This window comes from Strix aluco, chromosome 2 (assembly GCF_031877795.1).
Source record: "Strix aluco isolate bStrAlu1 chromosome 2, bStrAlu1.hap1, whole genome shotgun sequence".
Classification (NCBI taxonomy): domain Eukaryota; kingdom Metazoa; phylum Chordata; class Aves; order Strigiformes; family Strigidae; genus Strix; species Strix aluco.
Genome location: NC_133932.1, coordinates 134,727,128 through 134,743,420, shown reverse-complemented (window position 1 = coordinate 134,743,420; position 16,293 = coordinate 134,727,128). Strand labels below are relative to the sequence as shown.

Genomic DNA, 16,293 nt, shown 5'->3' with positions numbered 1-16,293 from the left:
TGCGGGTCCTGGTGGACAACAAGCTCAATATGGGTGAACAGGGTACTGCAGCAGCAAAAAAAGCCAACAGGATGCTGGGCTGCATCAACAAGGGCATCATCATGAGATAAAGAAGTCATTATCTCACTCTACTCAGTGCTTGTCAGGCCACATCTGGAATACTGTGTTCAGTTTTGGTCCCCACTATACAAAAAAGCTGTGGACAGGCTGGAAAGGGTCCAGAAGAGAGTCACAAAGATGATCAAGGGATTGGGAAGCCTGTCATGTGAGGAAAGGCTGAGAGAACTGGGTTTGTTCAGCCTTGAGAAGGGAATGCTTAGGGGAGACCTTATCACCATGCTACAGTATTCAAAAGGTGGTTGCAAAGAAGATGGACACTCCCTTTTTTACAAGGAGTCACATGGAAAAGAAGAGGGGCAATGGGTACAAGTTAATCCTGGGGAGATACCAATTGGACACAAGAGTAAAATTTTTCACAGTGAGAACAATCAGCCACTGGAATAATCTCCCCATAATCTTCCTCAGGGAAGTGGTGGACTCCCCACCATTGGACACTTTTAAGGTTCAGCTGGACAGAGTGTTGGGCCCTCTTGTCTAGACTGTGCTTTTGCCAGAAAGATTGGACCAGAAATGTTAGACCAGACAATCCTTCCAACCTGGTATTCTATGATTCTATGAATAAAATGCCTCCAAGCCTAAGAAATACTGACTCTCAAAATTATCTTCCAATAACCTTCTATCTTCCACCCTGATTGACACCCAAATAACTTAACAGTTATGGCCCAAAATACTGTTAATTCCACACTACTCCAAGTAAGCTCTGGGAGGGCTCTGAGCACGTGGACTGCCCTGTATGCAACTGCCCAATAATGGTTAACTATTATCTGCAAAGGGAGATAAAAGCCATCTTCATTTTACTAAGAGGAAATGAGGCAAAACTTAGAAGAAGATTGCTTAGGGGAAGTCAGAGTCAAAATAAAAACAGATCCTGTTTGCTGTCAGACAGCTAACTCTGAGCTAGTCACTGTAGGAGCTCTTTACAGCCAACAAAACAGGCATCTTGCAAGGGTGATTCATCTTCTAACACAGATGTCCAAGCAGGCCAGTCAAATCAGACCCCTGAGCATGTATTTCTCTTTGTTGACTATAAAGGGAGTCAAGGTTGACTAGCTTTAATATGGGTGACTACACTGTTCTTGTCAAGCAAATCCCACTCCTGGTTTTATGTCCTGACCACAACATCCTTTCCAGGCATACAGCATGTGACAGCCAAACAGGGAGTACTCGGTTGCAAAGTCAGGCATTGCAAAGCTACACAATGGCTTAATGAAATTCAAGTGCTCAATCTTTGCTCACCACCGCTTGTATGGGGGCAATGTCATTAAGTCTTTAATTACCTAATGGTGCCATATTTTTACAACACAAAGTCTCCTTATTGGTCTGTTAGAATGAGCACTGCTACAGGGAAGAAACATATTTATATGGTGAATGTGGCTGGTGTTTTCTGCAGGAGTTTGATGGAAGGAGAGAAAAATCTGAGTGTCACCCATACACTAATGACACTAGAGTTATGGAAGTGTCCCCACCTGTGTGTCTTCCATAGGCACACAGAGTAGGAAGGAGACTCAGGAAGGAACTCCCTGGTGCTCCATCTCCAAGGGACTATGCGGGGTGGAAGCAGCAAGTTTCCATGCCACTTCTTGGGAACTGTGATTAAAGTGAGGATTTGAAGAAACCACATCACTTCTGAGTCCCAGTACTATGCCTGAAAATGTAAGCAACCTAAGTAAAATTATGCAGACATTGCAAACAGATACCATGGCAAGACAGCTATTCAGCCTGTGAACTCCAGCAAGGACCTTTTAATGAATGTATTGAACAGTGATGAAGTCACACTTACCCTGGCTTTATTTCAGGAGGTTTAGGTAAGGGCTTCAGAAAGCCCCTTTTCCCAACTAGCCAATATGTCTCTTCTACTCCTTTACCCTGAAATAAAAACAAAAATCCAGATAAAGTGCAGCTTTCTGACCACCCTCTGCTCAATACATAACTTCCTCACTGCGTTTCTGAGGGCTTCATATATATCCAGAGCAGGGCTGGAAATCTTGGGCTCTCCTTCACTATGGTTCAGGGATGATTTGAATTTCACTATCCTAAAAGAAGAGCCATTGTTCAAATTGCCATCTACAAATGACCTCATTTATCTGGGTCATTGAAACTACACAGCTTAACAGAAATGAGAAATTACAGGATCTCTAATCATTTTATGTGTCAGCACTAACATCATTAATTGAGAGATTTTACAGCTGTTTCTGGGATGAGTATTAGAACAATAACTTCTTCTCCTACCACTGATGATTTAGCTTTTAAGGTGAGATGCACCTGATGAAATATAGGCATCTGTACCAGAGTCAATCACCCTTAACTGGAGAAGTGAAAGAAAACAGACACTTCTAGGGTGACATTCATCTTCACATAAACTGGACGCTGAAGGTAAGTCAGGTTAATAATATCCTAAAGTGTCAATTTATCTTTACTAACTATGTGAAGGTTTCTTTCTATTGACTAAACCTGCAATAATTACCTCAGACCTCCACTTGCAGACATATGAACTTGGGTGAGATGATTCCAATTTTCATGAAAGATTGTTGAGGGACCTGTTCAGGCCTCTTACTGTAGGTGTTTAAGGCGAGTAAAGCTCCTACTTCTGTCTATTGAGCATGTTAGGAGAGAAGTGATGTTTTGAATTATTTAGTGTTGTCCTGTTTAGACACTGTGAAAAGTAGCAGCTTCTGTCAAGGGTGGACTAAATAGACTCCTAGTTAAATAGATTTGTCACATACAGCTGATTGCTCGATCCTGTGGTCCTTCAGGAATTACCTCATGTGTTGAAACAACCGATGGGGACTGTTTGAGAAGGATCCAACAGAAGAGTGGTAGATAAAGGCCAAACAAGAGCTTAATATGAAAATTCCTTTAGCAAGAAGATTCCCCTCTGAGGCATTTCACACAGACCTGGCCTTCTTACCTTCAGTTCTGTTTTTCCCCTAGGTACAATTTCATAGCCTTCATTTAGTCTCCGAAGCGTATCCACTGTACTTTGGCTGACATGAATTCTGTAAGCTGGGAACAGAAAACAAAACAGCCGGATCACTATACTGCACATACATTGCAAATCCCTCACTGCTTCATACTGGCAAGGAAAAATGCTCCAAGCCATGCAGGCATGTAGCTGGTGTAGCTGTGTGGTGCTCCTCTACGTAGAGTTTGATGCTGATGAATACATCCTTCCAGGTAGGCTGTAATGAGCACAGGGTGAGAGGAGATCTATACTGGAGACCTCCTGGAGAAGGATATCAAACGCACTAAGTGTAGAAGACCAGCTCTTAATAAAGATGGTAAATGGTTTTTCATCAACATTATTCGTTGGAATCAAAAATACTGTTTTTATCTATTGCCACAGCATAGCTAGGGAGCACGAAAGAAAAGAAAAATAACCAACTGTCCTGCTCCAGACACCCAACGTCATTTGAAAGTTGAGATGAAGAGCAGAGAGATGGAGTTTGCAAGGAACATAATGAAAATGTGACTGTGCATCTAGATCTATCTGGGTTTTTCAGTAATCAATTCCATCCAGAGCTGCCATTAAGAGCCTATGAACAAAATGGGCAAAGGTGAAGATGGGTCTCTTCTCCCACGTAACAAGCGATAGGACAAGAGGAAATGGCCTCAAGTTGAGCCAGGGGAAGTTTAGATTGGATATTAGGAAAAATTTCTTCACCAAAATGGCTGTCAAGCATTGGAACAGGCTGCCCAGGGAAGGGGTTGAATCACCATCCCTGGAGGTATTTAAAAGACGTGTGGATGTGGTGCTTAGGGATGTGCTTTAGTGGTGGACTTGGCACTGTTGGGTTAACCATTGGACTCAATGATCTCAAAGGTCTTTTCCAATCTAAACAATTCTGTAATTGTATGATTCTATCTTTATTAAATTCCCATCTCCCTCAGTTTGTTTTACAGCCATTGCTGGAACTCACTGAAATTTGTTGTTGTTTTTCTGCTGGTGTGAACAAGCCAGGGAATGTTTCTAAAATATTTTCCCCCAAAATAGTTTTCTTTGTTGCTGTTCTTGTTGAGCTTTTATTTCAAGTGTGTCAGTCATATTCCCTTCCCCCTTGAAGGATGGGGGATGAACCACTTAATTTTTTTTTGCAGAATAATCAGAAAGAAGAACATCAGTTCAAATATGCAGAGGAAGACCACACAGCTTTGAGCTACATTTCCTGCGACGCTAACCTACAATTTTCCTATTACTGTGTATCTATATACATTTCTATTAATGTATAATGATGCTCTTTTATCTGCAGTGCTCCTACTGTCTCCAGTCTCAGTGGGACTTTGCGCTTCCAAGGATCTAAACCTTGAGATTCTTCAAAAATCTGTCTTGCCATTAGAAATCTTCTGTCAAAGTATTTCCTCCTTTTCACTGCTTTCCAAATGCAATGCATGCCTCTTAAAATAAGCCAGCCATAATCACAAGAAAGGTAATTTTCCTTAATTAATGATTAGCCTAACTGTTAGTCTTAATTAGTCTAATCAAAATCACTGGATCTAGAAATGTGAGGATTGTATGAAAGAGTGAAAAAGTTCCAATGTGGCGTATATACTGCAACATATTTCTAGCATGGCAAGACCTCAAGATTTTAATATCAAATATCACAGACTTCGGGTAGCTTGTAAACTAGCCATAATAGGTAATCTCTTAGAGCTGTTGAAAATTTCAAAAGAGAGATCAAGGTTTAAAATCTATGACATGTTGCCTTTGGAAGCCAACTTGAACTGTCAGCCTGAACATCAAAAGCAAATTCAAAACACATCCAGGGCTCTGACACTGCTGTCCCTAGTTGTCCGCTGTGTCATCCACAGTTCAACCACTATGGTTTTTATATCCACATGTTAACCAAGGACAGCAACAAACAACAGATCTGTGTACACATACGACTGAAAAGCAGTAAATGTTTCTTCCCCACCAGCTCTTTTTACATGTCTAGAAGTCTCCAGCCATGGGACAATAAGAACCGGCTGAGACATGGTACTGTCTTATCTGCTGCAGATATTGGCTCTGTACATGTAGGCTGTGCTGTTATAATTGGAAGCCTCAGGAAAACAAAGGCAAGACCTTGAGGGAAAAATAGCATGAACATCGACCCATCAAGAAAAACTTCAAGAAAACCCGAAGAGGAAGGGAAGCTTAAGGATTTTGTTAGGACCTGCCAACACTTGTTCATGGAGTTGTTACCGCTGATAAATGAAGCCATCACAAAGGATGCACTTCATGTTGCAGGACATTGTTGCATGTGGTCTACTTTTCTCTCTGTCCAGCATGATGAAAGCAGTGCTCACATGGGCTTCAACCCTTGCCTGGTACTGGCCATGACAGGTAAGTCCATTATTTTACTGTGCAAGAACAGCTCTGAATTAAGGGTTCTCAGTGCTGACTGAAAGCAAGATCCAACACATGTAGGAGAAATCAAGGGCAAGATTCATGTTGATTTTTGTTGATGGGATCCAAATCTGAGGACCATAGCTGGACATCAGAGTCTTAAAGGCTGACCTATGATGGCAAAGTTGATGCCCTCCCCTTCAGGCTGCTTTGAATTTTATCATTTGACTTGCCCCTTTCTTCAGAGCTGATTTAGTTGCAATACTTATAACTGAAGATGAGCATTTCTTCATCTCTCTTGAGAAGTTTGTTCGCTCGCCCACCCCAGGGACCATCCCAAATACTCACGCAGGCCTGTGGACTCCATTCTTGACGCCGTGTTCACTGTGTCTCCGAAGAGGCAGTACCGTGGCATGGTAAGCCCCACCACGCCTGCCACGCAAGGCCCTGAAAGACACATCATCTGTATAACCCAGATGGTACTGCACAAATCAGGAGGCTCACCAACAAACAAATCTCATCGTCTCTTCTGATATTCAAAAACCACTTGGGAACACAGGAGAAGGTTTTCTAAACATCTCATTGGCCTTGGTACTTGCTACAGGCGATCAAAAATAAAGCATTGTTCTGGATTGTACATTCGTATTTTATGCCTGAGAAAGATCTTGTGTGGTGGGACCTCAGTTCACCATCATCTGGGAGAAATTTGTTCAGAGTTCATAAAAGCTCAAAGACTATTGCAATTTCATTTTAAAAACACCTCTTTCTCCATCCGAGAAAACTAAAGTTCAGATCCTGTGACATGCCTTGTGTCCCAGTGAAACAGGATTGAAAATCAGCCTTGGAAGCCTGGGGATGTTGGCAGCACGCTGGACCACCCTGTGTCCCCTCCTTGGAAAGGAAGACATCATTAGCTTGCCTGTCTGGCCAAAAACTGTTTATTTTTCCTCTTTCTCATTCTTTAGACGAGGTCCACGCCCTTCCGAAGTAGCTCCTAATGAACCAGTGCCAAGTTCTCAGGAAGAGGTATGTGTGCAGGATTCACATGAACATGTACACACACAGAGATAAAATGTGTGACAGCCAAACAGAGCAGATAATTGTCATCTGGGGCACTTGGCTTAGCTAATGTTTGGACTGTGCTATGAAGGATGAGATGCTAAATTTCATCACCCACAATTTATCAGGCTTGCAAAATTAATGCAAAAAAAAAAAAAAAAGAGAATGCTCTCAGTAATGTAAGGAGGTGTGGGGCTTCCAGCAGAGAAAAGACAGGCCTCTTTGTATTTCCATTGGATGCATTTATGTCATATGGCTTTTCACGCTCCGCCTGCCTTTCCAGTTTCATGATCCTTCATGGGTTAAGATTTAGCAAAACTGACATCTAGGAAATCTGTTCCCATGCAATGTTACAAAAGATATGAACATAGTACATCATCAACAGTATCTGAAATGATGCTATAGACAAGGTTTTTCATAATATAAAAAGTTGTAGGTTAAAATGTTGGGTTTTAAATAATAATAATAATAGTAATAGTAGTAATAATAACACTAATTTTAGCTTAAGTTAAAAGTGATCAGTTACTTGTTTTAGGACAATGTAATTTTACTGTGGTATTAGCCTTCTTAGTGGCAAAAACTGATTCTTCATATAGTTTTCAGATAGATCTTAAGGACAGTGAAATTCCATAGCTGAAAGCTGTGGGGAATTTTGCAAGAACCCCTCTTGCTGTGACCTCTGAATAGTTGTTGCTGCAGAGTCAAAGTAACAGGATTTTAACATAATTTACAGAGGATACAAACTGAGAGGTAAACCAGATTTTAACTCCTGCCTGATGAAGCATCGCTTGCTTAAGGATTAAAAAAGAAAAAAGAGGAAGAATGGTTCATACTGAAAATGTTACAAGGACTTAAACAGTATATCTGGATCAAACACAGCATGCAGGGACTGCTGGAGATCACAAGAACCTGATTTAATTTATTTTTCTTTACTGCCAATGTGTCGTGCAACCTTGGATAAGACACTGCTCCTCAGAATCTCTTCTAAGTTAACTCCCATCCTTATTACTACTCACTAATTTGGTTCAAGCTCTTCAGAAGAGGACCTATATCCACTAGAGGAAGTTTTTTCAGGATCTAGTCTATAGGTACTTCTACAGCACAACTGTAAAGGCACTGTTGATACTACTGGGTCAAGGACCTAATGTTTACCTAACTGGTCCTTAATGTGTGCACACTAATGTGACATATGCATAAAAATGGGTCATCTTGGAGACTTTTTAATTCATGCTTCAATAAGAGCTCTCCCTGAGAAAACACTAACTCATATAACATTGCCTCTCTTTATCTTGCGGTGATGACATGACAGCAGCACTCAGAAATCTCTGTAAGGAACAAAGCTCCTTCTGTAATAGGTATTGCAAGGACACAAAAAAGTGGTTCTTGTCAAAAAACGGCCCTCACTGAGGAGGATTTGATTCTGTTTTAAGAAGCACAGGTATAGGCAGCTGAGCTCCTGCTGTAGTCAGTGAACGCCAAGTCAATGCAGCCAACTGAGCCATAAGAGTGTTTCCACTTCTGCACCTGAACAGCTCTCCAGGGTCCTCTTGCGTGTCCACCAGATCTCCACTGACCACAAAATGAGTGCAGGCTTCCTAACACTCCTGGAAACACCTCCCAGTAGGTGCCTAAATTTAGGTTTCCTACTCAGTCAGTGCAATCATCCAATCATTTCTGCAAAGTTCGCAACCTAGGATAGGCAAGGTTTTAGGGTGAGGTACTCTCTTTCCAGAGTACTGCTTTTAAGCCTGTCCTCCTGTTGCAGAAAGTTATTAGTTCAAAACCAACCCTACAGTGTAAGCATGCCCAAAGGATTTCTCCATGTTGAAAGCATCCAAGAGTTAATTCACCTCCTGACTTCGCTGCCTGTGTGTGTTCCCCTTTGTCTAGACAGCTTCAGCAAGGGGCTAACAAAAACTTCCAGCAATAAATATCCCACAGTAACAACTTTCAGAGGAAACCAGATACTCTGTGATAAGAACGTTATAGCCTAGTTGTTTAATTATACAGGTTCACTGGTTTGTTTTGAAATGGCTCTTTGCCAGGGCTTGCAGGGTCATTTAATGAGCCGTGCTGGCTAAGACTCTACAACAACCATCAGTGGTGCCACAAAGGTTAATAAGCTTGTTCAAAGTGCGGGGCTGCCTGCCAGAAAGCCTGACCGATAAACAGATCCTCTTCAGCTTTTGTGGAAAAGCTCATCTCCTCACCACTGCTCTTCTGACTGTTCAGCTCCAGTCCAGACACAGATGGCATGGAAACAGCTGAGTCAGCTGAGTTTTTCTGGACATGCAGTTAAACCAAGAGAGGAGAGCCAAGACTCCAGGGTGCATTTAAAGCAGGGGAAAAACTGCAGGCGAAACACTGGTCTTCCCGTCCTCTTCGCCTCGCCCATGAATTGTCACAAGCAGACCATGGGCACGGGCCAGCAGAAGTTCCCAGAGGTGCAGCTCCCTGTTGGGCTTGGAGGCACATGGGCAGCCCATACCCAAATGGCATTTACTGCTTTTTCAGAGAGGGGCTCATGAGTTCCTCCTGGCACCAGTTTCCAGAGAGCAGTTGGCCCGCAAAACTGCTGGTCACACCCATTCTCCATCCTTTCCAGGATGGTGAAAGTGTTAGTCAAGCCCTCCTCTCCCCGAAGTGCTTCCTCAATGTTTTCATGATGCTGGTGATTCCCTCTTCATGCTTCTTTCCTCAGGAGAAACGGGGTCTAGGGTTAATCAAACTCTGCTGTCAGCTCAGTGGCTCAGAGAGCTGGTTTGCTTTGGAGCATGCGTTTCTCACTGCTCCCATAACAGTATGACATTGCCAGATCTGTGCAAAACAAGATCTGGCTTCTGCTTCTTTAGAAAGAAAACACCAATTCCTCCCCCTCTTCCTCTCACACCCTACACAACAGCTCATAGCAACACCACTTTCCCGGTACCCAGAGTTCATAAAAACAAGAAAAAATGTAACTACCCCCCATACACATCACCTAGGGATAGATTTTTGGCTGAGTGCATGGAAGATGCGTTACAGAACTGCTGTCAACAGGCAGTAGCAGATGTTGCACACTGAATTCCTCTCTTTTCATGTTGAAAATGTGCTGGTAGTGCACCAGAGACTCCTGCTCTGGGCAAGACAAGTTGGGGTCATAGTCTCATCTAATTTCTGCTAGAGTATAAAACCCACAGTGCTCCTGCAATCATTCTTTAACACTTCAGACTTCTGTTAAGGGCCAGCTAAGGCTCCCGAACTGCAAAGAAAACAGTAGGGAGATGAGTTTTCAGAAAGAGCCCCAAAAGAAAAAGCTATATGTTTGAGAAGATACGAATTATTGATTTTAGCTCTGTTCAGGTCACACCTCTGTTCTTGGGATAATCTGGGTGAGATACTTCCTTTTCTCTGCTCTTTTTTCCCAATGTGTACAACACAGACTGGGATATTGACTTCTGTAAAAGACTTGAATGCCAAAGCTGCAAAAATGTGGGCATTATCAGATAGGCAGAAGGATAAAACCCCCTGTAATACTGGGTCAGACTTCTGGACAATCTTATTCACTGTTTCTTTTCCCACAATGGGCAGTCTGTGGTACTTTAGAGGAAGATGCAAAGAAGTCTGGTGACAAATAGCTGGGAAAAATTTATTAATGGATGACTATGGTATAAAATCATGAAGGTTCACATCTCTTCTAAAAATATTGATTCTATGATAACCACATGTCTTTTCTCCATTGAAAATCCCAGTCATACTTTCGCTTATATGACTGTAGTCCTGCTGTTTGGTTTTGGTTTTTTTTTGGTTTGTTTTGTTTTGGAGTTTAATTACACTTTGTATATAAAAAAAGAACTTCCTCATCTTTTACACAAACCACTATTCTGTTAATTGAATAGATTATGACTTCTACATTACAGATGATTTACTTTCTTTATAACATAACTTTTTCCTAATAGCTTATCACATATTCTTCTAGTTATGTCCTACCTGCAATAAATCTCCCTAAACTTTTCTTTCTTACACTCTATATGCCTGTTTTTCTGTCCTTTTTTTTTTTTTTTTCAGAACAGAGTTACAAAGACATCACTGGATGTCTCCATATCACACTAGTGAAGATATTATGGCACATCAAAGAGCCTGCCTTACAACAAACCCCTTGTGACTAACATATCTGATGTACTTCCTGACTGTGACAGAATATGCAATTTCTTCCCCAAATGATACTGAGCCATTTTTCCCCTTGGGGTTTGTGTTTCCACTTTAATGCCCTTGTTGCTATGGAAGATTTTAAAGCATCTTCTAAGGGTGTTTGTTTTGGGGCAGGCAGGGAGAAAGCATTCCAAGCTGGAAATACAATTGCAAAGGAGTTCTTTGATGTTCAGGTGCAGGCCAGTGCCACTGCCTACCTGTGTGCAGCCCGATTCGTATCCTGAGGGGGATGTCTGGCATATGTCTCATTTTGAACGATCCCACTGAGCTGAGAATGTCCAGGGACATGTTGGCTATCTCAGCTGCATGCTTGTTTCCATTCCGTTTTGGGAGCCCTGAGGCAACCATGTAGGCATCACCAATTGTCTCCACCTAGCAAATACCATTACAATAAAAAATAAATAAATCACTTGAAATAGATGGAAAAGAGATGTAGAATAAAACTTTAAGAGTGTTTGACCCACAGACATTTTGATCCTCATGGCCAGGTACTCCTCACCTTGTAAACATCATGGTTTCCCAGAACAGCATCAAACAGCGTGTAAAGGTCATTCAGAAGGTCAACTACTTCAATGGGTTCACTGAGGGCTGAAATGGTTGTGAAGCCCACGATGTCACTGAAGTAGATGGTGACCTGGTCAAAATACTCTGGCTCCACAGTGCCACCGGTCTTGAGGGCTTCTGCCACTGATCTGAAATAACAACGGAAGCAAAGATGACAGGGCACAAACCCTTTTGTAGTACATGCCCAAGAGCCTAGACATCCTCGTCCTACTGCACTCAAAGGATCTTCCACTAAATAGAAGGTTCTATATAGCTGTAACAAGCACTGATTAAAGTTTCTTACTTTGATTGGAAGGTGCTTGCCAGAATTGGAAGTCAGCTATGCAATCTTGCTCACTTCTGGGGAATTCTTTTGTCCAGTCTAGCTATGGGGGTTTTTTTACCATCTAAAGTACCAGTACTTACGGGGGAAGCATTTGTGACAGTAGTTTTTCTGTCTTCTGTTTTTCAATCTCTAGTTCTTCGGTCCGCTCCCTGATTAGATCTTCCAAGTTGCTCGAATACTGTTCAAGCATCCTGAGCATCGAGTCAATGATATTGGTCTTTTTCCCTTTGTTGATGGTTTTGAACTGGAAAATCAAACTGGAGAGTTATTTCTCCATCTCATTACACCATTGTAGCACTCTAAGTTTGGAAAGGAACAAAAAGCAAACACTTATTTTAAAGACATGATGCTAAAGACTGGCTTCGTCAGCGGCAGGAGTTCAACAATAGAAGAAAAAGGCAAACTAGAGGATGAATTTGCATCAGTAACTACAGAAGCTGCCCAGAAGCATGTTGCTCCTCCATGAACATTCAGTGACCGTTGAGTGAAACACCACCTTCCATGAGATGACAACACCTATGTGAGTTATTACAGAGTCTTATCATGCTGCAGATTTGCACCCTCATTTATCCCATGACTAACCTTTAGGGTAATTTGCAGCCCTTTGCATTCAGAGGTGCAAATTTCAGGGCATTAGCAACACTTAAAACCTGCTTATAATATATTACTGGTCTTAAATCTACATTTGCATGCTGGCATGTATGAGTGCTGCCACCTCCCATCCCCAGTTCTTCACTGAGTTGTGCTTTCTCCTCTTGACCTGAAGCTGAGCCTCTGGACCATTTGGATAATCTGTGGCTTCAGAAGCTGCCCTAGTCTCAACAGTAGAGTTACATGGGTGTAAAGTTATTCACAGTTTCACAGAACCAAAATGTAAAAATTATGGATATTGGTTTACCTAGTTTGACATTTTAAAAACATAGGAACTGTACTGCTGGATCAGACAAGGGGTTTATTTTGCCATTACCTGTCCATAATACCAGCCAGCAGTTGGTGTCTGGGAAATCTGTTCAAACAGAGCTCAGGTAACGTTATATTTCCCTGGGATATGCTCCCAGCCTTCACTGATCTGCAGTCCTCCTATGCCAAACACTGTAACTTTGTGTTTAACAGCCTTTGGTGAATTTTCCTCTTAAATTAATCACCTTTTAAATATTTTAGAAGATCAAAAACCATATTGGTCTGAAGGTGCTATCATAATTTACAGATCTTTGATCTCCATGAGACCATCCACACTGCAAATGTGAAGACATCAAGCCTATGTCCAGTCTGCTTCACACCACACGTGGTGCTGCCATGCCACCACAAACAATAAAATAATCCAATAACAAGGGCAAGACTAGAGCTTTGGGATTTTTTCAATCATTATTTAAGGGCTCACTTAAAGAAAAAAAAACACTCTCTCCTGACAAGTATAAACAAAGGATTACACCTGCTGCTCTATTCACTGACCTTATGAAATACTTCCTCAAAGGTTGGACGTCGTTCGGGAGTTTCACCCCAGCATTGCTTCATTACCTGGATGCACTCCAGGGGGGCCAACTCAGGGGCTATGTTTGGGCGACACAGGGGAGGGGGTTTCTTCACTTTCTTTATAATTTCTGTGACAAAGAGAAGAATGGGAAGCATGTTGTGAGATGGAGGGTCTTGGTGGAGGCACAGACCTGTTCACCTCTCCCTTGCTCACTTGTTCAGCCATCACTGTTAATCCTCACCACCCAATGGCTGTGTCAAGTGAGTCTGGGGGTTTCTGCTTTCCTCTGCCAGGAGTCTCTTGAAGGATTTAAAATATAAGAGATTCATCTGCTTTCTTGTCCCTGGAGAAACAGGTTATGAGCAATAAAGCGGCTGGACGGGGGAAAGTTGTGTGACAGATGGATGTATGAGCCTGCAGGCCTGTATTTAATGAAATTGCCTCTGACTCTCTCCATTAGGATGTTCAGTCGTCTAAGAGAGCAGAGGGTTATGACCAAGCCCAAACAGGAAGGATACCAGCCTCTGACACTTCATTGTTAACTGGGAACCAGTATGTAGGAGGTTGATGGGAATGGATACAGTGGTAAGTATTTTAAGGGGGAGAATTTGGGTTCAAAACAATGTCTGGGAAATGACTCCCTATCCAGAGGTGAAATAAGACTAATAAGGAGATGGGTTTGGGCTTTCAGACCGTGAGAAGTCAGTCCTTGAATGCGTAGTTTTTAGATAAAACAGCACTACAGCAAAGGAGGGGTGATGCAGATTTTGTTGACAGCTGAAGCACGGGCAGGGGAGTGTAATGTCTGAACCCAACCCTGACTTCACTTTAGGTATTTCTCAGTAAGAATATCTTGGAGAAATGTGTTTTTTGTAAGGTAGAACTATATCTTCCTGCTTAAAAAAAACCCCAAAGTGTTTGTATTTGAAGGTTTAATTTTGTGTAGTGCAGAGCAGTCAAACAGAGTGAAAACCACCCTCTTTCTGGCAGGAGCCCTGCATTTCCACAGCTGTTACTGTGAGTACCCAAAGCTTCTCAGTGTTGACAGCCTACTTCAAAGCTCTTTGGCTCATCCCACCGGTCTCCACCAAATGAACTAACAAAGCACCTGGCCCAAATATTTCCAGGGGCAGCCAAGGGGAAATGCCTTTCCCAAACAGTTTTAAAGTTCACACCATGAGTGAAAGCTCCTTGAGGATTAGGACGTAATAAGCAGAAATTAATCATTTTATCAGGTTAGGAAACTGGAGTGCACTACGTGCAACATTTACTGGAGGTTCCCCATGGGGACTAGATGGGGGGACACCTGTTAATTACATCATAGGTCCAGCTCTGAATTACAGAGCAGGTTACATCATAATCATCATTGTCATTGCATTGTTGAAGCAGCTTGGGGCGCAGCAAGGTCAGGGCCCCATTTTTCCAGGTGCTGAACAGGCAGATACTGAATGGCCGTACCCTACTTGGTGATTGACCAGCTTAAAACGTGTTGAAAATGGGCTTTGACTGAAATCAGCTCTTTTTTGATTGTTCTCACCCCCTCCCTGTCCAAGTGTTTGTGACCTGACCTTGACTGCAGTGTGTTTGCTCTACCTATGCATGGACAACACAGTTTAAACTAATGAGAGTTGCACTATGAGCAGTTCCTAAGTTCACCTATTTGCTGTTTCTGATACAAGCCAACTTATATACGTCAGCATGGTCATGATGTATCACTTTGATCTCTGCTGAAGAGAGGAATTCTTTAAAAGGGAAAGAAATTAAGGAAAAATATGTGGGCAGATGGAAAAAACAGGATTATAGCCAGGGGTCCAGTTCAAAAACCTCAACCCCCCTGACACAAAAAAGGGGCCCATGAGTAGGAAGCAAAGGAGTTTCCAAGCTATGGGAAATTCTTCCATCAGATTTCACCCCATACCATGATGAAAAGTCAAAGTTTTGACAGGGAACTGAGGGTGCTGCAGGGGTCTGACTGGTGGTCAGCTCTGAAGCATCTTGGGTGGTACCCAGACCCCCAACCTCATTGATAGCAATGATGAGTCACGTACCACGGCTGAGATCAGAACTACACATTTTGATGTTTATTATGGAAGTTTTGTTGAAAACAGCCTTTAGTCACTGAGAAAGGTCAGGAGACTGGGACATTATTTCCATACTAATGTTTTACGCAAGGGGCTTGGCCAGACTTTTGGTAAAGCCTTAAAAATGTACCGAAATAGTTGCCTACCTTCAGCTGAGAGTTCTGACATGCAGTATGGTGGACCTCGAACAATCACTTCTTGCAGGATGATTGCAAAGCTGTAGATGTCCCCTTTGAATGTGCCTTTTCTGTACATGTCCGGGTCCCTCAGTAACTCAGGAGCTGTCCAAAGCAATTCTAAAAAAATCAGGAGCATCATGTTTCTTACACTTGAGCTCAGACTATTTTGCAAAGTAAGTGCTTAAATGAACATTTCATTTCAGCCATTTGATGAAATGTGGGAACATACTTAATTATTTAACGTATCAAGTATTTTATTTCTTGTGCTGTATTAAAAATATTAAACTTCCATCCTGACAAAAAAAAATAATTTTCCACATTTCCCCTCTACCTTTTAAAAAAAAATTTGCTATACCAACAATTTTTACGCTAAAACACCAACCTTGAACATCTACATAAAAAGTCTTCTCACCATTGCCAAAAATATTAGCACCTTTTTTTGTTTGAAAATATCACTCAGTCAAAATATTGGCACTGAAGACCAGATTTCTTATTACTGTTGTTGCTCTTTTACAAAGCAACAGTTAATAAAATATATTCTGTAGTTCTTCTTAGATGAAAGTAGTTTCTGTAAACACAGTTTCTGGCAGTTTGAAGTACGATCAGTCTTTATAATCCAATAGTTCAAGCGACGAAAGACACAATTGTAAAACATACCTAGCCTCATCAAGAAATGAATCTTCTTCAAATTGGCAAATTGTTACCCTGGTAACTGTGCATTCTGAGTAATGGGAATAAGGAACATTTCAGCTACTGCAATGTATACAATTTTTGTCAGAGAGGAGAAGGAGGTCTTCTGGCAACTGCCAGACATGGAAAATGTGTAGGAACCAAATCCTGTGACAGAGGGATCAAAACACTACATACTACTTGAAACCAGGTTTCAGAAATAAACTGGGATGACAGAGGAACCCCAAGGCAATGGCCAGATGAAAGAAATCCTGTCGAAGTCTCCAAACCTGGTCCCATGAGATGCT

At 41.9% G+C, this 16,293-nt stretch overlaps 1 protein-coding gene across 2 annotated transcripts in view; it reads right to left on the bottom strand.

Moving 5' to 3' along the window:
- The window catches only part of GUCY2F (guanylate cyclase 2F, retinal), a 50,964-nt gene that overhangs the window by 16,106 nt on the left and 18,565 nt on the right, over window positions 1-16,293 (bottom strand). For both annotated transcript variants that reach the window (XM_074816452.1, XM_074816451.1), the window contains exons 11-18: window positions 15,284-15,433; window positions 13,035-13,183; window positions 11,663-11,826; window positions 11,193-11,385; window positions 10,891-11,065; window positions 5,792-5,890; window positions 3,029-3,123; window positions 1,901-1,986 (exon numbers count right to left, since the gene is read on the bottom strand). In XM_074816452.1, the coding sequence (XP_074672553.1) occupies window positions 1,901-1,986; window positions 3,029-3,123; window positions 5,792-5,890; window positions 10,891-11,065; window positions 11,193-11,385; window positions 11,663-11,826; window positions 13,035-13,183; window positions 15,284-15,433 (1,111 nt within the window). The remainder of the gene's footprint in view (window positions 1-1,900; window positions 1,987-3,028; window positions 3,124-5,791; window positions 5,891-10,890; window positions 11,066-11,192; window positions 11,386-11,662; window positions 11,827-13,034; window positions 13,184-15,283; window positions 15,434-16,293) is intronic.